We start from the raw sequence: 25,870 nt of genomic DNA, 5'->3' as shown, positions 1-25,870 counted from the left end.
GACCTTCTGTTGCTGCTCCACTGCTCTTCTATTCCATGTTTCTGGTGCAGGAATGGCTCCCGTTCAATTCTATTCGATTTGAAGCAATTTCCCCTCCTAACTGCCTTCTCCACCATTATACATCCTCCACTATTTGGCAAATACACCAGTCACCAATTCTGGGAGGGTTACTGCAGAAAGGTAGCTCTACTCTCCAACCCTGCAGGGAGGGGAAAGTCCAGGAAGGAAAATAAGTTGCATAGGTCCCTGTTTATGCAGTTATTGGGCTGTACAACAGAACTGCAGGTTTAACTATCACTATGTAGTTATAAGTGGCAACCATGCCAATTGTAGTATCCTTTCATGCCACCTTATGTGAAATACTCTACAGTTCATTTGTCTCTTCTACAGCAAAGTGATCTCCACATGTTTGTATGTAATGACCATAGAAGACTTGAAATCACCTGAGAATGTTGGATAGAATCAACAGCAAAGTGCCCTCAACAATAAAGAAAATGCCTTTCATCCATGTGAGTAGGACTGCATTAGGAACAGAGTTTTCTGCCCTAAAACATTTCTTAGATCTCTGTCATCCATCATGTTACCAATCCACCCCTCCCTTCAAAATTAAATCAGTTTGTATTGTCGTAGGTTATTGTATTCTGACACCATCACATACTTGTTACCATCCATGCTGGCCTTATTGTCTTCTTTGCTCAGTGCATATGACAACTGCTGTGCAGAATTTGTGATCACACATACACAAATGGTGTTCAGTCTTCACGTTTGAAGCAAAGAAGTTGCCAAGCCAGAAAACACTTTTTATAAAGATATGCTCCTTTGGGGGATTTGCAACCAGGCTCGCAGGGAATCACTGCTGCCCTCACCAACTCTAGATGATGAGGCAAAAATGAACACTGGTTATTTTTTTTCCTCTCCTTAACAGGTACACCTTCTAACCAACTAGCAAAGAGAACAGAGTTGAGAACTAAGAACAGCATAAAAGCAGAAGGACACGTTTTTATATTAGACATATTTCTTAATTGTTCTTTTGCCCACGCGGGCTCAAAATGACATACAGTGAACCCTTGTTATACGCTGGGGGTTCCAAGATCCCCTGTGGATAACAAAATCCGTGTATGCTCAAGTCCCATTAAATATAATGACATAGCAAAATGGTGTCCCTTTTAAAAAATGGAAAATCAAGATTTGATATTTGAAATTTATACTTTTTTTTGAACATTTTCAAACTGTTTATGCTTGAATCCATGTATAAAAATTGTGTATAAGAAGGGCCGACTGTAGAATGAAATATATAAAATTATTATTTGAAAGAAATCAAATACTTTCCCAAAAAAGCCAGATAAATTAATACCATGTTGGCTTCTAGCCAAAAACACAGTAAATATAGAGGCAGCCTTATTTCCCTTGGAATGAGACAGCTGGTGCCTTTAGGAAGCAACCCAGTGTACTACTTCTCAAAATCAAGTTGCAAGAGTAGTAACAGTGGGTCCTTTGGAAATTGTAGCAGTATATTACAGGCTCTATATGTAAAGCAACTAGTTTGCCTGCTCTTCATGAATAGTATGGGCATGGGGTGACTATTGCTTCCAGGATTAGCTGTCTACACAGTGGCACAAAACTGGTGCAGTGGTCACAGCCTTGAGAGGCCTGGCTTTACAGAAACAATATGATCAAGCATTTTTACTAGCAGTGTGCCCCCTTTCAATTCCACAAATGCACTCCCCCACATAATGGGCTGAATATTTCTTAATCCAAATTAATCCCCAGCTCAGTGAAAGAGAGTAATGTACTGCTCAGCTAGTATCTACATGGGTAGCAGCCGGTTGAGCCTACAAAATTGTTAAATTTTAAAAGAGCAAAAACAAGTAGGTGGGAAAGTTAAAATTTTACTTCAAAAAGCTATAAAGATGATCAGCATGGAGCCATAAATGTAAAAAGCCTATAGATGGTCACCCTGCCAGTGAGCTTTCCAGTTAATAGGACTCCATAGGTTATAACTAGAAGATCTGACTCATACTTTCCAGGACAGTCAGTGTGCCTTCTTTTAGGGGCCTCTTCTTGCCTACAATGAGACAGAAAGTCAGGTGGTTACATCAGCAGAGAAAACTTGTCATTGTGCCAATAATAATGTACAGCAATGTTTTTGGGGCTGTTTGATGTGGAGGACCAGTGCATTGTTTTGCAATCTGTCAAGAACCAGCACAAAATTTGTGCCCATTGGGTATGATTGTTCCTTCCCTTTCTGGAAACTTACCAGGGACCAGCAGTCAGTGGCTTAGGGACCATCACTTTGAGTAGCACTACTGTACAATAAATATATTACAGTACTATCTATCCATACTGCTGCACACTTCAGGATACCATTCAAGAGCATGCTGCTCAGACTCAAGACAATTTAAAGACTACTTTTTCTGTGAAACCAGTTACAGCTCCCAAGATCTATCTGTAAGGTCAGAAACTTCCAATATCTTCTCCTCAGTCTTTCCCCTGCCCCAACTTAAACATGTCACCCTTTTGAAGTGCACTTAATATCTATGTTTGGGGACTGGCAAAAAGCATTTAGAGATGTTGATACCTGCCCTGTGGTTGAGAAATGTGTTTCCAATGGAGGGAGGGTGGTATACAAAATGATTCTTCTCAAACTCTTTCAAATGCCCCTGACTTTCATCATATCACAAGGAGAATGGGAAAAGGGAGAATAATGTATCCTTAGTTCCAAGTAAGTATAGCAGTAGCACTGAAGCACACCAAGCTGAAGAATTACATGCTTTAATCTCATACATAGGATGTATGTAAACTTTTCAAACAATAAAGGACACATAACAAGCAAAACGTAAAGGTGAAAAAAACAGGGTCATAGGCAATGAAAACTAGTGTAATAACCAATGCAGAGAAATAACAGATGACAACAAAAAAAGGAAGAAGAAAGAGACCTCTTCCACAAGATCTGAGAAATCAAAGGGAAATTTGAATCAAGAGTGTGGATCCTATATGACCAACGGGCAACACATGACCAAGCAGAAATAAAAAAAAACTGATGGCAACAACACACTGAAGAACTATATAAAAGAGATGAAAGAATGACAGATTCATTCAAGGAAAAACCATTTGAAGATGAACCTCCAGTTTTAGAAACTGAAGTGGAATCTGCACTCAGAGCACTTGGGAAAAATAAATCACCAAGAACAGATGGCAAACCATAAAGCTGCTTCAAGTTAGAGACACAGGGCCCAAATAGACAGGCCAAAATAAAGCTGCTTCAGGTTACTTTGGAAGTATACTGTTTAAATGACACATGCATCTTAAGAGGCCAGAAGCTGTGCCAAAGCTGCGCTCCAGTCTTTAGCACAGGGGTAGGCAACCTGCGGCCCGTGGGCCGAATGCGGCCCAGCGAGGCCCTGGAACCGGCCCCAGCCTGGTCCTGCTGCCGATTGCTGGCGGGGCCTTTGACGTCTCGTGGGAGGGGCATGGTGGGGCAATTGTCTATAGAAGCCTCAGAAACATGCCTTTATCGTAACATTTTTTAAAAATCAGCAATTTTTTTCATGTGTCCTCCATTTTTTATTTAAAAAGTGCCCTCCATTTGAAAATTTTGTCCTACATTTGTCCAGGTTTATTTATTTAATTAATTTTAAAACATTATTTATTTATTTATTTATTTTGCTTCGGCCCCCCAGTTGTCTGAGGGACAGCAACCCGGCCCCCAGGTCAAAAAGGTTGCCTACCCCGGCTTTAGCATAAAGTGATCCGAAGCAGCTTTATTTTGGCCTGTCTGTTTGGGCCCACAGATTCTACGCTAGTTCTAACTAACATCTGTCAGCAGATATGGAAAACAAGACAATGGGCTGGAAATCAGAAAAATGCAACATAAATTCCAGTCCCCAAGAAAGGGGACACCAGGGATTGCAGTCACTACAGGACCATTGCATTACTCTGCCATGCAAGCAAAGGGATGCTCCAAATAGTTTTTTGTGGGATTTCCGGGCTCTGTGGCCATATTCTAGAAGAGTTTCTTAGATGCTGGCGAAACGTCAGGAAGAAACTCTTCTAGAACATGGCCACAGAGCCCGGAAACCCCACAAAAAACTATGGATGCCGGCCATGAAAGCCTTCGACTTCACGATGCTCAAAATTATACAACAGATATTTTTACTACATATGGAATGCCATGCCAGCTGTCCAAGGATGCATCTACACTGTAGAAATAATGTAGAAATAAAGGAACATCAACAGTTTAAGATATGCAGATGTCACCATGCTAGTAGCAGAAAGTAGCAAAGACTTGGAATGATTATTGAAGAACGTGAAAGAAGAAAGAGCAAAGGCAGGCTTTGTTAAGAAAACAAAAATAACGACCACATATTATTTACATCACTTTATAGTAGACAATGAAGATACGGAAGTAATTCAAGATTTTCCATATCTTGCCTCAGTCATTAATCAGAATAGAGACTACAGTCAAGAAATCAGAAGACTACGACTTGGAAGGGTAGCTATGAAGGTACTAGACAAGATCCCAAAGTGTAAACATATATAGAGTTAGGATTCTTTAAGGCTCCTTTCCATCTATGGTTGTGAAAGCTGGACTGTGAAAAAAGCTGAAAGAAAGAAAATTTATTTGAGATCTTGTGCTGGAGAAAAGGTCTATGGACACCATGGACTGCCAGAGACAAATAAATGGGTTCTAGAGTAAATCATGTCTGAAATCTCCCTAGAAGCCAAGATAACTAAACTGACACTGTTATACTTTTGAGATATCCTAAAGCATGAGCATGAGCATCAGTAGAAAAGACAAAAATGCTTGGGAAGGTAGAAGGCAGTAGAAAAATATGAAGCCCGCATTCCAGATGGATAGACCCAATCAAGGACCTTCAGCCCTGAGCCTGCAAGACCTGAGCAGGGCTGTTGATGACAGAGTGACTTGTATATCTCTCATTCACAGGGTCACCATAAGTCAAAGATGCATTGATGCCAGTTAACAACAAATCAGATCTCCTCTAATCCTGAAAGCTAAACATGGTCAGCTATGGTTACTGTTTGGATGGGAGACTACCAAACAATACCAGGTGCTGTAGGCTGTTTCAGAGGAAGGAACTATCAAAACCACTGCTAATCCCCTTTTTTGATAAAATTGCCAGCTTGGTAGATGAAAGGAATGCTGTAGTTATAGCATATCTTGATTTCAGTAAGGCCTTTGACAAGGTACCCCATGGTATTCTCGCAAGCAAGCTAGTAAAATGTGGGCTAGACAATATAACTGTTATGTGGATTTGTAACTGGTTGACTGACTGAACCCAAAGGGTGCTCAACAATGGCTCCATTTCATCCTGGAGAGAAGTGGGGTCCCAAAAGGTTTTATCCTGGGCCCATTACTATCTTTATCAATAACTTGGATGAAGGAACAGAGGGCATGCTTACCAAATTTACAGATGATACTAAAATAGGAGGAACAGCTAATACCCCAGAGGACAGGATCAAAATTAAAAATGAGCTTAATAAATTAGAAAGCTAGGCCGAAACTAACAAAATGAACTTCAACAGGGAGAAATGTAAGGGACCATGTTTTCTTCTTGTTATTGTTTTATTGCTGTATTGCATTATTGTATTGTCTTTCTGTTATTTTGCTGCCAGGGGGATATCGGGAATTGCCATCTAGAGGTCATGCCTTAATTATTACCATGTTGTGTATTTTAGATTTTGGATTTTGTATCTTTATTAGGCATTATGCTATGTTATGTACTTTGGATAATGTTTGTTGTTTTCTTTATTACGTATTTCTGCTTTTTGTATAATTATTTTATTGTTATTATGTTATTATGCATGTTATGCTGCAATTGGTGGGGAGGCTATAATTTTTGTATTCAATACCATTCTTTTGTAATCCGCTTTGATTCCACGAGAAAAAAGCGGAATATAAATAAATATTTTATTATTAATATTATTATTATTAAACTGCACTTAGGTAGAAAAAAATGAAATGCATAGATATAGGATGGGGGACACCTGGCTGAACGAGACTACATGTGAAAGGGATCTAGGAGTCCTAGTAGACCACAAGCTGAACATGAGTCAACAGTGTGATGTGGCAGCAAAAAAGGCCAATGCGATTTTAGGCTGCATCACTAGAAGAATAGTGTCTAGATCAAGGGAAGTAATAGTGCCACTCTATTCTGCCTTTGTCAGGCCCTCCTGGAATGCTGTGTCCAATTTTGGGCATCACAATTCAAAAAGGATGTTGACAAGCTGGAGCGTGTCCAGAGGGGCAACCAAAATGGTGGAAAGTCTGGAAACCATGCTCTATGAGGAGAGACTTAGAGAGCTGGGTATGTTTAGCCTGGAGAAGAGAAGGTTGAGAGGTGATATGATAGTCAGGGTTGTACTGGATGACTCTTGTGGTCTCTTCCAACTCTATGATCCTATTTCATGCAAAAAAAACCCCAACAACCTATGAAATTCACGATGTCGCCATAAGTCGACAGGCAACTTGAAGGAACATAAAAGAATAGAACTACAGCTAGACAGAAGCTGAGTTTCCCACAGGCCCTTTAATCTATCCCATTAGCATATGAGACTATGGCCACTGAAATTTCAAGCCCTATCTTCTGTTTTCCAAGCTGCTGTTTGTTATTGTGTGCCTTCAAGTTTCCAGCTTACGGCAACCCTAAGGCATTTTCTTGGCAAGATTTATTCAGAAGCCTTTGTCTCTTTGATGCTGAGAGCGTGTGCCTTGCCCAAGGTCAGCCAGTAAGTCTCCATGGCTGAGCAGGGATTCCAGCCCTGATCTCAAGTCTAGTGCAGTGCTCAAACCAGTACATCACACTGGCTTCCAAGTACTCCCTCCCAGCTTATGGATGCAGTCAATTATAGGCAAGAAAGCAAAGACAAAGATTCTGAGTGTATCTAGACTATAGAAATAATGCAGTTTGACACTTTAACTGTCATGGCTCCATCATACAGAATCCTGGAATTTGTATCTTTTGCAGAGATGGCTAGACAACTTGTAAAAGCACAAATCCCAGGATTCCATATAAGGGAGCTACAGCACTTTAAAGTAGTGTCAAACTGCATTATTTCTACAGTGTAGATGCACTCCTGATAACAATGTAGAATTTATTGCAATTATGCAAATATGGAAACTCTCTCTCTCTAAAGCAGGTTTGTGGCCAAGAAGTTTACAGATCTGCAGATGGGAAGAGCAGATGTTATTCATTCTGAACAGTCATTCTTGATCATGCCAAACGAAACCAGTGGGTCACCAAGTTCCTTCCCAAACTTCCTAATGCAACCAATCAAAATACATTGTGGAGGTAGGCCATCTTTTCTTGTTTAACTGGTTTTGGGGGAAGGCCCCTTGTCTTAGTTACACCTCTCTTGGAGACTCATTTGATAAGATATCTTTGGTAGCCACTCCCAGACTCTGAAACCTTCTAGCAATGGAAGATAGGTAAGATTCCTCTTTGTTGTCCTGGTGGCATGCAACACCTTTTCATTCACAGGCTTTCAATATCTAAGCTGGGCTGTTGTTATGACTGTTTGGTGCATGCTGTTTTCTGAGCATTTACTTTTGACTTTCATAACTTAGCTGGCTTCAGTTCCCTTTTGTATTAGAAAGAGCTTATAATAAATATGAGGATTTTATATAGGAACAAACGATTAACACCTAAGATGCTACATTTGAAAATAGGAAGGTGCAAAATATGCTGATGAATTACATTTTTCTAGGACACTCCTAAAGCTGTAGGATTTATATTTTGCAGCAAAGGATTTAACCTGAGATGCAGAATGCATCTGAAAAGCACCCCCTCCCTCACATGGACTACCATATTGATAATTGAGTCTTTTCAGCACAACAGTTCAAAAGAAATGAGGGCAATTCCTTCCAGCAATGCAGCTAATAAAAATTTTAATATAATAAAAACATTTTTTTTAAACTGTTCACAATTGAAGTGGAAAAAAATCAAAAATAAGGCAGCCATCCATGGAATGATTTTGTGTGTACAAATGATCTGAAAAATACATTAAAATTACACTTTAGTACACAGAATTAGGTATACAGCTGTGTTTAGGGAAGACTGTGCCCACAAGTCACAGCTGTTCAGAGACATAACTGAAGCATGGAAAATTTCATCTCTTTTTGAAATGAATTCTCTTCTGAATGTCACTGTAAAGGTTTTCCCAAGTCTCCTGTGGTTCATCATAAAGAGTGTTTTACACAGCAGCACAATACACAAATTCAAGTTTCCCCATTCCAATACAACTGGCTATGAAGAATGAAACTAGCTATCACTGAATATACCTGAAAAGACAATTTGAGCCCTCCCTCATAAACCAAGTAATTTTCTGCAATTTTAGAAATTCCAAACAGCATCTTGCCATGTTTGGCAATTCTACACTCCCTTGATATGGTCACTCTTGACTCCTTTCAGGTATTATAAGCTAAATTTCTTTAATTAAATTAGGCAAGATATCAACCCTTTAAGAATGGCATTATATTCGGTGAAATTACTGAAAATAATGTTGCAAAAAGGTAATAGTTTAATCCTAAACTGATTTCTATTTTCAACGCATGCCACAACTGATTCAGAGAGAAGAAATAACAGAAATTTATGAGGCTGTAAATAATTTATCTCTTTCCATAGTTGATGGCTCCCAGTAGTCTACTGTGAAGGTTACGCTAGAATTCATGTGTGATTATGAAGAACAGAATCAGACTAGAAAAAGCCTTGATTTTGAGTGATAATTTTTTGGGTGGGCAAAGAAGACATTGGCTTACTCCAAATGAGAATGTTCCTTAAAGTTAAACTTCTCATGGCTAGAAAAAATTAAAAGCCACATCTTTTATAATCTTAATTTTTTTCCTGCTAGTGGACATTTTTTTGTGGTACCATGCTATCAGTTTAACATAGATGAAAAAGCAAGGCAGCCTTCTCACCACATGTACTTAATCAAGATTTTAGCCTCACAAGCCTGTTACACTGCTTCATGTCTTGCTTCTCCCAAGCTTAGCATGTTATGCAAACAATATATTTGCATAAAAAATCAAAGGTACCAGGCCCCAAACTAGTGAGCCAAGTAGTTAGAATGGGTAGATATTTTCTTAAATACACGATCCAATATAGGCAGGTTCTGGCCAACTTTTCCAAACAGTAGTCTGATATGTACTCTGAACTATTCAAATCCCAGGAAAATGAAACTTTCATAGCATCTTCGATATACCAAGTATTTCTTGCAGGTTTGACTATTCAGCTCCAGTCTATTGTTTTCTCAAAATTTTCATTTTGCTATCATTCCCCTCCTTGTCTACTCAGCAATAGTCTTCTTGTTATCTTGCACACCACTACAAACAGTAGTCACCTTTAAATACTGTATGCTTATGTCAACTGTACTGTAAAACATGTATGCAGATCTGATGTACATACACACCATCTTTGCTCACAAGTCAGATATATAGTTGCTTCTTGTTGCTCAACTGAGCATGGTCCAAAACACATTGCACAAATTATCCAGTTTGAAACTACTTGAACTGCCCTGCTCAGTGCTAAGGAATCCCGGAAATTGTAGTTTATTGTGGCACCAGAGCTCTCTGACAGAGAAGGCTAAATGTCTCACAAAATTAAGAGTTCCCAGAATTCCCTAGCATTGAGTCAGGGCAATTAAAGCAGTCTCAAACTGGATTATTTCCGCAATGTGTTCTGGACCTTTGTAATATAATACCTAACCGTATTTATACCCTTTTACATGTTACTATTTTAAAAACCATGTAAAGCAGGCATTCACAACCTCAGATGTAACAATCTTGCCAAATGATTTGGCCCATCACCACGTTTTTGACATTACCTATATTCTTTTATCTCCAGGCACATGTTTAAATAACAGAAAGACACCAAATACACTTTATCAAAGCTTCTAGTAGATCCATTTATGGACTGAGTAGTCCTGATGTGCTGGCTTTCGTATCTAAAATCAATTACAGATCCAATCTATAAGTAACCTTCAGGATAGACTACACATACAGTATTCTGTGCTGTTTTTAAAATTTTCAAAAAAAAATTAAGCTTCCCACACAGAAAAGCAGGTTCTCCAGTGAAGTCCTCATCTTGATTGCTGCTGCAGCTTAAACAGCAAATCAGCAAGCAGAGATCACCATAGTATTATTCTCTGCTGAACTGACAGAATGTGAATAAGAGATCCAAATTATGTGGGCTGTAGAGCTGTAAGGAGATAGAGGGGGAACAGATCGATCATACTGAATAATCAGGACTACAGCAATCAGTCCAGTCACATTTTCACTTATTTGCAAATACTGAAATTGTTACTATTAACTGAAGAACTTTTGGCAATGTGATAGACTGAAAACTGATTAAAATGTGTGCCAAGAGTCTACTACCTTCAAATGACTTAAGATTTCTGTCTATGACTTTTACAATTTGTTTCATAATGCAACAAAGTAATAGCCCATAGGTAGCAGTTCTTTCATAGAAAGGCACTAATGCAGCACTGCATTCCAGAATTACATGTACACTTAGGGTCAATTGAAAAAATTCAGAGAGGCTCAATTCAAACAGGTTCACAGTAAAGCAGAATATTTCTTGCTTGTGATAACATTAGGTATTATGATCTCTTCTTTTGCAGAAGTTGATGCTTTAGGGACCCTTCATTCTTCCTAGCCAGTCCTTCCCTTATTCTATTTTATAGAATAACCATTTGTAAATGAATTGGGTACAGTGCCTCTTTCAAAGGGCACTGGCTCCTTAGAGATCAGAACAACCTAAACTCCAGGTCTACACAGCTTCCTCAATCTACTATATAGATTGTTACACTCTGAAAACATGTGCTTCCTAATAATTCAATGCAGGAATCCTATCAAGCTTTTAAATGCATACAAATCTTGCCAAGGACTTTCTTCCACAAACATTTATTCACTGGACACATCCTCCTAAGACTGTCCATGCCATCACCACCTAGTGAAAAGAGATGACCACATTTTTGAAGGCAGAATTTAATGTCAAGAGGTCAGCTGCAAATGCCAATGTATGGAAATACTTAGATTACGATTTCACAATGAGCGACCGAGTTCTTCCCAAATAATCTTTAAATTTCAACTTCCCTGAGAATAGGGCAGGAAGTCATAACTAAAGTATCTTCAGAAAAGGGAAGTTATGCAGAATGTATATCCATCTGTCAAGAGTACTGTCCTGCAATGCTGAAAGTTTCCCCAGGATTCTCTCATGTCATCATGCTTCTCTCCAGCTCCTTAAAATAGATGGGATGGTTAACGGGGTAAGAGAGACAATGATAAAAGAGCGGCTGACACTTGATTGCTGCTCACACCAGACTGAGAAGACCACTAGACTCAGGACCTTTAATGTTGGTGTCCAATGGACAAAATTAGTGGGATCAAACAGCCCAGAACCAATGCTGCCACCTCCAGGCGACTGAGTCCTTTTCTTCCAGTAGATTCTGGTTTGTGGCTATGTCCTATTCCACCCACTTCTGGGAGAACATGAACTGTGGCAACATACAGAAAAGTTCCAGCAGAGAAGAGCATGGCAACTCCAGTTGCATTGACTTCTGAAAGTGCTTCTTTGCTGCTCTGTAAAACAGGTAGATAGGAAAAGGAGGCATGAATACAAAGATGATTCTTCTTTAACACTGTATTTCAATCACTTATCCTACTGAATTAACAAATCTTGCCTAATCTGAAAGGTCTCCTTCTGAGGAGCACATTATCTTGACAATGACAAACCACTGAAAATTAATACACCACTGACTCTCCCAAGATTTTAATGTTTACATGCATTTATCAATACGAAAAAGAATACCTATAGATTGCTAGCATAATATTCATAATTTGTTCCTATTCAAATGTTAACCCCAAGGAAAAAGTGATTGTGTCTTTCACAAGAATTACAATCCATCCACAATTTACATTTTTAGTCATAGCAAAATTGTCTGGTTATTCAGAATACACTAAAATATTTTCCTACTTAGCTGTAATTCCCCCAAATTGCTTCTTCATATAGAACTACAGGTAAAAATGAACAATGTGAGTCAAGCATTTCAACACCTGCCCTATTCCCTGGTTGTTAATCATTTTGAGAAGTTCACTGTGAAAAGAGATTTACCTTGCTTAGTCCCAGGTAGGTCACCATTGACAAAACAGGCGCTGCTAGTGCAAAAACTAGCAAATGCTTCCTGATTCGATTTCTTTCAAGACCAGCATGCATGAGAAAAGAGACAAGGCCAAAGGCAGCCGGTGCCTACAAGAGAGATTATGTATAAATACAACACATGATGCAACCAATTTTTCTTCAATGAACAGAATATTTAGGTATCCCAAGTGAGACTACCAGTAACTGTCCTGCTTCACTTTTTCCTCACTTTTATGGTGGTGTACACATAAAACCAATAGGGTGACGTTAGGCAGGTCACACTCTCTCAGCCCCAGAAGGCAATGGCAAACTATTTCTGAACAAATCTTGTCAAGAAAACCCTGTGATAGGGTTGGCATCCATTGGAAATGACTTGAAGGCACACAGTGAGTAACAACAATACCAACCACAGCATATGAGTAATGCAATTTGCAGATTCAACAAATGGGGCTGCTATTTACACAAATACCAGAAAGCCACAGGTGACTAGTTTTTACAATGTTAAAGCCAACTCCAGTTCTTTTTTTAATAAAATTTATTTGGTCATTGACCAGTATAACTACCCCAGTTCATTTTCATTCTTAGCACCTTCCTATGATTGAAAACTTTTATCTGGGAGATCTTTTCCTCCCCCACCCCGCCTTTTTTTTTTTATAATGGGAAGTGTCATTAAAAACCAAGTATCTGTAACAGGAAACCAAAATTTAAGCAACAATAAGGAAGAAGTCAAACAAGAGTCCTAGAGCAGATCAAACCAGAAATTTCTCTGTAAGCCAAGATGACTAGACTGAGGCTGTTGTACTTTTCCCACATCATGAGGCGGCACAACTCACTGGAAAAAACAATAATGCTGGGAAAGGTAGAGGGAAGCAGAAAGAGGAAGGTCACATGCTAGATGGATGGATTCTATTAAGGAGGTCATAGGTATGAATGTGCAGGACTTGAGCAGATCAGAGGAGCATCTGTATCCCTGTATCCACGCGTGTGTCCTCCTCTTCCTCTATGACTAGGCCTCAGCCCTGGATCACTCCCATCGTTAGGTTCCTCCGGTCTTGCTCTCGAGCGGCCAAACGTCTCTGGGGAAAGTCCAGGGAGTGAGCCGACTATCCATTTTAAGTTCATTCTCTCCTCCTTCTCACGTGCCTTAGCTATGGCAAAACAGAATTATTATAAACTATTGATCTGCGCCAACGAGAGGCGCCCACAGCGTTTGTTCTCTTGTTTCAACACACTACTAAAACCTTCTGTTCCTCCTGTTTCTTCATTATTTTCTCCTTCCAATTTTGCTAATTATTTCATTACAAAGTTCACTACTATTCGGTCGGACTCCTCCTACTAACAAATTCTCTGCGTTTTCTCCCATTTCTCTGGATGAGCTTTCTACGCTGCTGAACTCTTCCAAACCCACAACCTGTTCTCTTGACCCAATCCCTTCTCGTCTTCTAATCTCCATAGCTCCTTCTTTTTTTGCCCTCCCTCCTCTACATCTTTAACCTCTCTTTTTCTTCTGGCTCCTTCCCCTCGGTCTTTAAACACACTTTAGTTTCCCCTATTTTGAAAAAACCTTCTCTCGACCCTTCTTCCTTGTCTAACTATTATCCGATTTCCCTTCTTCCTTTTCTTTCTAAGGTTCTGGAACGAGTTGTCTACTCTCGCTGTCTTGAGTTTCTTGAAACCAACTCCATTTTGGACCCTTTCCAGGTCTGGTTTCCACCCACTGCACTCCACAGACGGCCCTCACCAAGATCTCAAATGATCTCCGGCGGGCCAAGGCAAATGGCCTTTACTCCATCCTTGTCCTCCTTGACCTGTCTGCGGCCTTCGACACCGTGGACCACTGTCTTTTAGTTGACTTACTTTCTGACCTTGGCTTCTCGAGTTCCGTTCTTGATTGGTTTAAATCTTACCTGTCAGATAGATCTTTTGCAGTGGTTTCGGGTGGCCAGACTTCGTCCTCTGTTCCCCTATCTGTTGGAGTTCCTCAGGGTTCTGTTTTGGGTCCCCTCTTGTTCTCTCTATACACACTGTCTCTTGGTAAACTTATCAGCTCTTTCGGTTTCTCTTATCGTCTGTACGCCGATAATACCCAGTTGTATCTTTCCACCCCTGACCTTTCGCCAGGGCTTGAGCAGCAAGTTTCATCTTGTCTGACAGCTGTCTCTCACTGGATGCACCATCGGCGTTTGAAGCTCAACATGTCTAATACGGAGCTTCTTGTCTTCCCTCCTAAGCCCACCCTTCAATATTCCTTTTCTATCTCTGTCAACAATATCTCTATTCAGCTGGTTCAGGAAGCCCACAGTCTTGGTTTCACTTTCGACTCCTCTCTGTCATTAATCCCTCAGGTTCAGGCCACAGCCAAGGTCTGTGGATTTTTCCTCTATAATATTTCCAAAATCCATCCATATCTCTCTGCTTCTATTGCAAAGACTTTGGTCCATGCCCTAGTGGTCTCTCGACTTGACTACTGCAACCTTCTCTTGGAAGGGCTTCCTCTCTCTCACCTCCACCCATTGATTTCTGTTCAGCACTCAGCTGCTCGTATTATCTTACTCGCTCGCCGGTATAATAATAATAATAATAATAATAATAATAATAATTTATTTATATGCTTTTCCATTGATCAAAGCGGTTTAACAGCATATATAACATACAATATAAATATTAAAACATGAATATATTAACCCACCCACCCCATATACAAATAACAAAACCATATCTCATGCCAGCTCAGCAGTGCTGTCAGGAGGGGAGGGAGGGCGTACAGAAGTCAGGAGTCAGGGGTATGCCTGCTCGAAAAAGTGTGTTTTCAGCCCCTTCTTAAATTGGTCTAAGGAGGTGGCCAAGCGGAGCTCGCCGGGGAGCAAGTTCCAGAGCTTGGGGGCTGAAATAGAAAAGGCCCTCCTGGTGGTGGTAGCCAATCTAGCCTCCGGAACTCTTAGCATTTGCTTCCCGGCTGATCTGAGTGTGTGGGGTGGATTATATGGAGAGAGGCGGTCCTCCAAGTACCCTGGGCCCAAGCCATTTAGGGCTTTATAGGTAATAACCAACACCTTGTATTGCGCCCGGAAGCGAATGGGCAGCCTATGAAGGTCTTTTAAAACCGATGTTATGTGACTGGTCCTAGATGTATTAGTGACCAGTCTAGCCACCATATTCTGCACCAATTGCAGCTTCCGGGTATGGTACAAGGGTTGCCCCATGTAGAGCGCATTGCAGAAATCCAAACGAGAGGTTACCAGAGCATGTACTACTGTTTCAAGGTCCCCCCAGCTCAGGTAGGGACGCAGCTGGCGTATCAGCCGAAGCTGATAACAGGTGCTCCTGACTGTCGCATCCACCTGTGAAGTAAGGTGGAGCGACGAATCAAGAAGCACCCCCAGACTGCGTACCAAGTCCTTCACAGGAAGCGTGATCCCGTTTAGGACAGGTGGAACCACCGCCATTCCTGGACCGGGGGAACCTATCACGAGTACTTCCGTTTTCTCTGGATTCAAGCTGAGTCTGTTTTCCTTCATCCAGCCCATTACCGACTGCAGACAGGCCACGAGAGGAGAGATGCCATTCTGAATCAGTCAGAGACATAGAGAAGACTATTTGGGTGTCATCAGCGTACTGATAACCCTGCGCCCCATAATAATAATAAATAAAAATTTTATTTATATACCGCCCTTCCAACGATCAGGGTGGTGAACAACATATTAATAACATCAATACAATACATCATGACACATATATTAAAATACATTACTCATTTCCATTAAAATCAATACTAAAAATGCCTCCGGATGATCTCTCCCAGAGGTTTCATGTAAATGTTAAAAAGCATGGGGGACAAAATGGCTCCTTGAGGGACTCCAGATGTCAGGGCCCTCTTGTCGGAGCACACATCCCCCAGCTGCACCATCTGGAACCTCCTGGAGAGGTAGGATCGGAACCACTGGAGCACAGTGCCCACGATTCCCAACTCTGCCAGGCGCTCCAGAAGGATACCATGGTCTATGGTATCGAAAGCCGCTGAGATGTCCAACAGCACCAGCAGGGACACGCTACCCCTGTCCATGCCCAGACGGAGATCATCGACCAGGGAGACCATGGCAGTCTCAACCCCGTAGCCCGCCCGAAAGCCGGTTTGAAATGGGTCCAGATAATCCGTTTCATCCAAGATCAACTGAAGCTGGATTGCAACCGCCCTCTCGATCACCTTACCCAAAAATGGCAATAGCGATACTGGCCGATAATTATTATGCATCAGGGGGTCGAGGGAGGGCTTTTTTAGCAATGGTTTTACAATGGCCAATTTTAAGCTAGCTGGAAATTGCCCATCCCTCAATGATGTATTAATTATACGGTGTAACATAGATGTTACTATTGGTCCCCCCTGAGCCGCTAGCCATGAGGGACAGGGATCGAGGGAGCAAGTTGTCTTCCTAACACTTCTAAGGATCTTGTCCACATCCTCGGTACTTACAGACTCAAAGTGATCCAGTATAACCGAGTCCACGGAAGCTCTGGATGCCTCTACTCCGGGTTCTGCACGAATGCTAGCGTCAAGACCTTCCCTTATCCGAGAGGTTTTATCCGCGAAGAAGTTGTTAAATTGGTCACAGCAGGCCTTAGAAGGTTCAAGGATCTGGTTCGGAGCAGGAGGGAGCTGAGTTAGCTCCCTGACTACCCTGAACAACTCTGCTGGACGCGACTCCGCGGACGCGATACGTGCAGCAAAGAACAAGTTCTTTGCTGCATCTATCGCCTCTCCATAGTCCTCCAAAAGTCGGTCTAGGAGAGCCTTGTCGGATAAGTGCTGGTATCTCCGCCAGGCACGCTCTAGCTGTCACAGCACCCGCTTCCTTGCCCAGAGATCTTCCGTATGACCATGTCTCCCCTCTGTTGTCATCCCTTCACTGGCTCCCCTTTCCCTTCCGCATTCGGTACAAGCTTCTCCTGCTCACCTTTAAAGCCCTGCATGGGCTAGCCCCTCCCTATCTCTCTGAACTACTTTCTCCTTACATCCCCACTCGTTCGTTCTGGTAGCCAAGGTCTCCTGTCCCAGCCCAGGATTTCCACTGCCCCGTCCCGGATTTGTCCCTTCTCGCTTGCCGCCCCTCGTTCCTGGAACCTCCTCCCCTTACAAGCACGACTCAACACGTCTATAACCAGCTTCAAAGCCGAGTTAAAGACCATATTGTTTAGAGAAGCATTCCCAGGGAGTCTGTGATTGTGTCCTGGTTGTTCAAATGCTTGACTCAATAGTGGATATTGCTGTTTTAACTTGTTTCATATGATGTTTTTAATTTGTTGCTTTAACTTTTAGATTGTATGCCATAGGCAGGCTTTTATATTCTTGATTTTACTTGGTTTTGTACAGCGCCGTGTAGATTTATGGCGCTTTATAAATAAAGTTAGTAGTAGTAGTAGTAGTAATAATAATAATAATAATAATAATAATAATAATAATACATAGGGAGTCTTGGAGATGTCTCATCTACAAGATTGCCATGGGTCAAGATTGACTCAAGGGTGGATAACAAAAACAACAAAAGGTCTTTTGACCAAACCTTATTTGAAATGTGATGTTGGAGAAGAGTGCTAAGGATATTATGGATGACCAAAAAGAGAAATAAAGGGGTCCTAGAACAGATCAAGCCTGGATTCTCCCTGGAAGCCAAGGTAACTAAACCAAGGCTGTCATATTTTGGCCACATCATGAGAAGGCATGAATAATTGGAAAACACTATAATGCTAGGAAAGGTAGAGGGATGCAGAAAGACAGACTTAATAAGAGAAGCCACGAACTGGCCTGAGCCCACAAGACCTAACCAGAGCGGATGAAAATAGGGAGGCTTGGAGGGACGCCATGAGTCAAGGCCAAACTGAGGGCAGGTAACAACAAGGTACAATGGTCCTTTGGTATCCGCTGCGGTTTGGTTCCAGGACCCACCATGAATACCAAAATTTGTACATGCTCAAGTCACATTAAATAGAATGGCATAGTAAAATGGTGGCCCTTATATAAAATGGTAAAATCAAGGCTTGCTTTTTGGAATTTATTCCAGACACACACACATCACAGATCCCAAAATTTGCAGATAGCAAGCCCCCGTTGTCCTCAATGGCAGTGCATACATACTGCCATGCCACCATTAAGGACAATGGGACTTATCAAACATTTGGAACCACCTGGGCAGCCACTCCCCCACTTAAGCTAAGCAAGAAGCCCCTCCATAGGGTGGAACTGGGGGGCAGCGCTCTGTGGGCATCAACATGGCTGGTGGGATGAGGCCATCTCACTTTCCACACCCGGGAGATTGAGGGCCCTCCCTCTGCCTGCTGAAGAGCCAAAGGGCAAGAGCTGGGAAGGGTGCTCCTGCCACTGCCCCCAAGCAATCCTTCCCTCCTACCTCACACTGAAGGATGAGCAGGCAGGAGGCTCCACTGACGCTCCCCACCTTCCAGCCCCACCACTGGCTCCTCCCAGTGTCCAGTCAGGGTCTTTCCTTGGCCCCTGAGGGGCCAGGCTCTCCTCCTCCGAATCCTCAGCTGGGCGCCAACCACGTTGATGCCCATAGAGAGGAGCACTCTCCTCCAGTTCCACTTCAAGGAGGGGCTTCTTGCTCAGCTTCAGAAGGAAGCGGCTGCCTGGGTGGTTTCCAAATGTCTGAGGAGTCCCATTGTCCTTAATAGTGGTGTGGCAGAGTGCAGGCACTGCCACTGGGGACAATGGGGGCTTGCTGTCCACAGATACTCAAATCTGCAGATGGCAAGTTTGCGGATACCAAAGACTGACTGCATACTTTTAGAATATTTTCAAGCTGTAGATGCTTGGATCCGGGGATAAAAACATCTGTGGATACAGAGAGCTGTAAGAAATAAATTATGATGAGATCTTTTGTCTAAATTTACTGACCCTCTGACTCCTCCCAAATGTTCTATGCCTATGAAAATCTGTTCCATTTCTCCTGCAAATCAGAGGAATTTACATGCACAAAGGATCTGCTTGATATTGTCTACTTTTTCTTGTGCAATCAAAAGCAACTAACTTAATACTTGTCCCTCAAGAGACTACTAATGATCTGATGGGGGAAGGTGGTCAAGAGAAATATTGTAAAAATAGTAGTGAGTGGGGAAGGGTAGAGATAGGTTGATCTGCTTTAAAATTCTTATGTATTTCAACATCCTCAAGTTTCAGAAATAGGCTGGCAACATTTTTCAACAACCCCAATGGCAATTTTTCTCTTTCATTTAAAATATTAATCAAGTGAAGTATTCTAGCTTCTCAAATTAAAAATGTATTTCCTAGCAACAACATTATTCTGAGCTCCTACACTAATTTTCCTTTTGAATTATATCCATTTATGCACCCTGAAGTATATTAAAGCTGGCACTTAGAAATAACAGCAAACCTTAATTATCACATGTCTAAAGGTAGGTAAGAACTGACTTACCAAGTCAGCCAAAAGGTTCATCGAATCTACCACTCTGTCTAACTAACAATCAACCAGGTGTTCTTCTGCTCTTGTGCTTCCCAGAAGCAACAAGGTTGTAGCCATTGTTTCACTCCACAATCTGACAGTCAAAAACACACTACATTTGAAGTTTGATATTCTTTAGGTATTAAGACTATACAAAAGACAGATAAGCCACCCAAGATTGGTTTCAAAATCCAAAGCTAGTGACAACCTAGACAACGCCAAGGCAACTCAATCATAGAGTTTTCTCCACAATATTTGTTCAGAGGGAGGTTGGCCTTTGCCTCCCCTAAGGCTGAGAGAGTATGGCTTGCCTAAAATCACCTAATGGATTTCCATGTCTGAGAGGGAATTGAATCCTATCTTCAGAGTTGTAGTTCAAAGCTCAGTCGACTACACCATGCTGCAGATGCAGACTTGTAAGGAAAAAGGATGAAACAGGAAGAGGGTGATTGGAAAGGGGCAGGAAAGGAGAGAAACTTAAGCAGCTTGTAATCTTCACGTTTTCAATCTCCACAAGTTTGCTGCTCAGATCTCCACTATTCCCATCTCAGTACATCCACCTAACAATACTCCTTTTTCTCTCCTCTCCAACATGTTCAAACATGCATAGCTTTTTTTGGTGTGTTTGCTGGGGGTAATAGTTTTGGTAGTTATGCATATTCAGGGATCCCTTGAACATGCAGAGAACTACCTTGTGTATGGGTAGTGCCACTTTAAATACACAAGCACTGACACTCTTTCACTGCAACCTAGGAACAGAATATATGACTTGGAATCTATAATCAAATTCATTTGCTGCATGCAGACATGAAAGACAGAATGCAGCATTGGACAGTAAGATGTAGAAAGCTCCAGTGCTTTTAGGTTTGCTTCTAGAGCGGAAGAAATGAGAGGGAAAGGCCTGATTAGGTATAAGCACTTCTTGATCCATACTGATAATGGTCCAGCAACGAAGCACATCTACCAGTGTTCAAGTATTAAAAAGAGTATGTTTTAAATACGAGATATAATAACCTATGCACAAACACAACTGCAAGAAAGAAGCACTATTGTATGTTTCTGCATACACATACCTTTAAATGAGAAATGACTGAGTTAGCAGAAAACTATCGTATATTGGGCATTTAATTAAATACTTTCCCTACTGGGATGCAATATCCTATACAGATGAAAGATTTATGCTGGAGGAATATGTATGGATGCCTTAAAAGCACACTCTTCTGGAAAAATAACCTCCAGTCCATAACCTCCAAATCCATGACACCCAACAACAAACACTATTTGCATAAGGCCAAATTACATCTTACATCTCACTTGTACATTGGTAGATGTGCTTTGTTGCTAGACCATTATCAGCCAAAACACATAAAGATCCACACTCAAGACTTACCTTATGTAACATAATTGCAACAAACACTATTAGCTGGACACTGGTCTGAGATGTGGAAGCAGCTGCACCCAAGGCAACACCATCAGCTTAATGAAGAGAAGGAGAAAAGAAAAAAAGCTACACAGGAGTGAACCCATTCATTCATCAAAAACTGAATGAAGCTAATTTAAACAAGGGAACAAGCCAAATTGCACTGATTCTTTTCATTTTCAGTGTTTTCCTTCCCTTAAAGGTAGATCTAATTCTGATAAAGGGCAGTTTTAAGAGGACATCCACAGTTACACTTTTGAATCTGAGTGGCAACACAAACAATTCTATTTTACTCCTTCACTGTCCTAAAATTCCTTAAAACTGTCTGTCAGTTAAAGGTCTATTGTATTTGCTATTCCCTTTCAGACAAACTGGGTGAGGACTGAATGAGGGCCCATTTTGTAAAACCCAAGTGTATATGGAAGAGGAAAAGACACAGCAGTGCTAGTCCAGAAGAGTATGCAAAGGGATCTTGTAGCACCTTTGAAACTGAGAGAAAGAAGTTAGCAGCATAAGCTTTTGTAGACTTAAGTCTACTTCATCAGATACATGGAGATATGGGAGGGCAAGGTCTTGGAAGGCTTATAAGTTCCTCTCTCAGTAACCCCATTCCTCAACCTACTAGCAAGTAAATCAGAGGTGAGCAACTTGTGGCCCTCAGTATGTTGTCTGCCTGCATCTCCTATCAGCCTCCATCACTGGGTATGTTCACTTGAGCTAACAAGAGTCACAGTCTACCTTCTGGAGAGCCACACACTGTCTCATCTCTGCCATAACCATTGTGATAGTTAATGCTTCCAGCTGTCAGTAAGATACTGATGACTTGTTTCAAATATTTCATTAAGAGCCCTGATACAGTGGCTGCTCCAGGCCTGAAATAAATATGTAATTCCTTGCTTATGTGGAAGCTCCATATTTGAACAGGAATTGCTCAAGAATGGAGATTCAAATAATAATGAATAATATCTGAGGTTTATGCCAATTTTCTTCTCCTTCTCTCTTTATCCTATATAATCCCATGGTCAGTAAACTTGGGAGGTGTGGCAACCATAACACAAAAGATCCTTCCCTGCCTAGCAATGCCAACTGTTGACATCACATCATGCAAAGCAAGCTTAATTCTACCCCAGGCATGCAAACAATACTAGAAGGCCTGTGACCTTATTCCAAAAGAACCATGAACAACAGTTTTACCTGCAGCATGAACAACCAGTCCCAGTGTAGTAGTAATTTTGGAATTGCCGGACCTTGCAGCTTCTGGGTCTGAAATAATTAAGAAATCTTAACCAAATAAGATTTAAACAAGTATGTAGAGAACCCTAAAAGAAGAATATTACAGGAGTTATGCACAAACTTTCAACTAAACTAAGCTGCAATGTATTTTTCAACACTTTCAGATTCTTAGACGTTTGAACGAGGTAAAATATTCAATAATTTTTCTTTCTTCAGTGTTCCATACTACGTGTTCCCCTTTTTTACAAGATATTATTATCTCAGCCTATATTAGCAGCAACATTTTCACTGATCCCTGATTGTTTAATTTTGGACTTATCCAATACTTAGAAAAAGCAGGCTGATCTCTGGAAGGGCGGTATATAAATAAAAATTTTATTTTTTTATACCAGACACTGTTTGTTTTAACAGTAATGCTATAGAAAGTTGTATTTACTCTACAGGAAAAAATACTCACAGCTGCTAGGCACTGTGAGACCACCACAAAGGTTTAGAAAATTTTTGAAGACTGTATATTCTTAAATATTTTTATTCTGGCTAAGTAAATTGCTTGCTTTTACTGAAAACAATAAACATGCAAACAAGGTTTCAGTTGCTTGAAAATTACCAGACGTGTTCACTCCTCCTTTGGGTTATCACCTGTTTTGCCTGTTAAGATAGATTAAACTCACCGTCTGCAGGGTGGACATGAGAACTGCCAATCTGATCTACCAGAAGCATGAAGACGAAGCCAAGGACAAGGGAAACACCAATATAGGCATGTAACCTTGAATGGTCGTGGCTGTGGTCATGGACATGCACATCTGGTACTTCAGCTACTTTCTCAGATTCAACCATTTTTTGAGTCTCACTGGCTGGGTGATGCTTTGCTAAATGAAACAAAATAAAGAAATGGGAGAAAATCATAAAGGCTCAAGTGCTATATAGAATCATAGAGTTGGAAGAGACCGCAAGGGCCATCCAGTCCAGCCCCCTGCCATGCAGGAAATCTCAATCAAAGCATTCCCGACAAATGGCCATCCAGCCTCTGTTTAAAGACCTCCAGGGAAGGAGACTCCACTACACTATGAGGGACTGCCTTCTTCTGTCGTACAGCCCTTACTGACAGGAAGTTCCTCCTAATGTTGAGGTGGAATCTCTTTTCCTGCAGCTTGCATCCATTGTTCCAGGTCCTGTTCTCTGGAGCAGCAAAAAAAAAAAAAAAAAAAAAACAAACCACCAAGCGGGTTTCCAGACCCTTCACCATTTTAGTTGCCCTCCTTTGGACACGCTCCAATTTCTCAACATCCTTCTTAAATTGTGGTGCCCAGAACTGGACACAATATCCAGGTTGGGCCTGACCAGAGCAGTATAGAGTGGCACTATTACTTGTGAGCATACTTTAATTATCAACAGTTAGGCTATTTCCTGATAAAAGCAGGTCTTTTCAGAGAATACTGTTCTAAATTGCTCTTGTATTAGCAGCCCACAGCTGCAGTTTCTATGTACCAGAACTTGCAAATGTAACATATGTATTTCTCAGTCTCTGACCTATGTAACATTTCTAAATAAAATTAATACATATTTTACAAGGAAACAAGGTTTTTAAATAGTTAAATTAGTTATTACAGGAACACACACCATATTTTAAAAATGCAAACATTTTCTTTACTCTCAAACTTATGAGAGCTTAGAATAAGGTAGGGCAAGTAGATGTGTGTACATAGATGGGCTCTCTAGCAATTCTTTTCCAGCAGATCAAAGCAGTTTACAGTTTCTCATTGAATGTCTATTTATGATTATTGTGTTATATTGTGTTGTATACTTTTGTATTTTTTTTTTTGAGAAACTGTAAACCGCTTTGATCTGCTGGAAAAGCGGTATAAAAATAAAGTTTTATTGTTGTTGTTATTATTATTATTATTATTATTATTATTATTATTATTATTTCTGAACTAGGGATCACCAATAGGTACAGTATTTCAAGGCAAGTGCCTCCAATGTCCTCTCACTGAAGTCCAAAACACACTGCAGAAATATTCCAGTTTGAGTCGCTTTAACTGTCCTGATTCAGTGCTAGGGAATTCTGGGAACTGTAGTTTTTTGAGGCATTTAGCCTTCTCTGTCAATTAACTACAATTCCCATGATTCCTTAGCACCGAGCCAGGCAGTTCAGACTGGATTATTTCTGCAGTGTGTTTTGGACCTGATGTCTGGCATTATGCATTACAGCTCCAATAGTGTTACCCTCCAGCAGATCAGCTGTGACAAGAACTTTGCTGAGGAACAGATACCCCATTTTAGGTATTGAAATAACCACAATCCTTAAGATTTTTCGGTTCCAGTAATGACATTCAGAGATATTCTGAAGTGAAAAGCTTCTCCAAATATGGCATTCTGCCCTAGATGCTGTGCACTGCCATGTTCAATTTCTGTGCCCTTTGTAGTAAGCAATCTACTCTCATTTATGCTCGATCTCCAATTAAACCTAAAAATTAGAGTACACTCATTAAATTTCACAGTTACCATTTTTATTAAAACACACCATCAGTTACAGAGAAGTGATGCTTTTCACAAGGGAGCAAGCTAAATAGGGTAAGTGCTGACATGTCCTATCTTTCTCTTCTCAATACTAGCACTGTACCATGAGACAGTAAACGTTGCCCCAACAGTCCCACAGCACTTGCTCCAATTTCTAAAAACAAAGCACTGCAGAAGCATCCCACTTCTCTCTACCAGCTCCTTCAGAGTGGTCATCAACATAAATACCTGGTGTGGTTTACAAGATGAACAGCATTATTGCTCCCCAGGTATACTACCACAACAAAGCTGTATCAACTGATTCACAGCTCTGAGTGCTAATCACTTTTCCCACCTGATGAAAGTTGTTAGTAGAAGACAGGCAATGGAAAGAGAGACAGAATGAAAATTTAACAAACATGGAAGAAGGTAAGGCATCAGTTATGCACAGTTTATATATTCCTTACTCAACAACTGGAAACTAGTATTAATCTGCACATTTCTCATGAGTTGCTTTTAAGTTATTAGGCATGTCACCCATTATTTGTGTATGCACACCTTCAAATGATCTGTCGACTTATGGTGACCCTATGAATTTCATAGGGTTTTCTTATGCAAGGAATACTCAAAGATAGTTTTGCCAGTTCCTTCCTTTGAAATATGGCCTACAGCACCTGGTATTCATTGGTGGTCTTCTATTCAAGTACTAATGAAGGCTGACCCTGCTTAGCTTCCAAGATCTTAGCTTCCAGTATCTGGTGCCTTTATGCCACCATGAATTACATACTAGTCACAAAAAGTATATTTATCTGTTAACAAAATGGCTGTCCATTCTGATGTATATCAAGCATTTATCACATCAAAAAATATTATTTAAAAGAACAAGCCCCATGACATATCACTCATTTGGTTGTTACTTCGATCCCCCCTTATATATCAATTGTCCTGAAATAACTGTAATAATAATAATAATAATAATAATAATAATAATAATAATAATAATAATAATTTTTATTTATAGACCGCTATTCCGCAATGATCATAGCAGTGTACAGTAAAATTGCAAAACAATACAAAAAATTGCAAGGCCC

At 40.8% G+C, this 25,870-nt stretch overlaps 1 protein-coding gene across 2 annotated transcripts in view; it reads right to left on the bottom strand.

Moving 5' to 3' along the window:
- Nucleotides 1–7,889: 7,889 nt before the first annotated feature.
- The window catches only part of SLC39A9 (solute carrier family 39 member 9), a 27,375-nt gene continuing 9,394 nt past the window's right edge, over nucleotides 7,890–25,870 (bottom strand). For both annotated transcript variants that reach the window (XM_042473469.1, XM_042473478.1), the window contains 5 exons: nucleotides 22,952–23,149; nucleotides 22,242–22,310; nucleotides 21,018–21,103; nucleotides 12,129–12,263; nucleotides 7,890–11,596 (listed from right to left, as the gene is read on the bottom strand). In XM_042473469.1, coding sequence (XP_042329403.1) covers nucleotides 11,366–11,596; nucleotides 12,129–12,263; nucleotides 21,018–21,103; nucleotides 22,242–22,310; nucleotides 22,952–23,149 — 719 coding nt within the window. In that variant the 3' untranslated portion in view covers nucleotides 7,890–11,365. The remainder of the gene's footprint in view (nucleotides 11,597–12,128; nucleotides 12,264–21,017; nucleotides 21,104–22,241; nucleotides 22,311–22,951; nucleotides 23,150–25,870) is intronic.

The sequence above is a fragment of the Sceloporus undulatus genome, chromosome 1 (genome assembly GCF_019175285.1).
Source record: "Sceloporus undulatus isolate JIND9_A2432 ecotype Alabama chromosome 1, SceUnd_v1.1, whole genome shotgun sequence".
Lineage (NCBI taxonomy): Eukaryota > Metazoa > Chordata > Lepidosauria > Squamata > Phrynosomatidae > Sceloporus > Sceloporus undulatus.
Note: the sequence above shows the minus strand (reverse complement) of the source record. Positions and strands in the feature narration are given on the sequence as shown.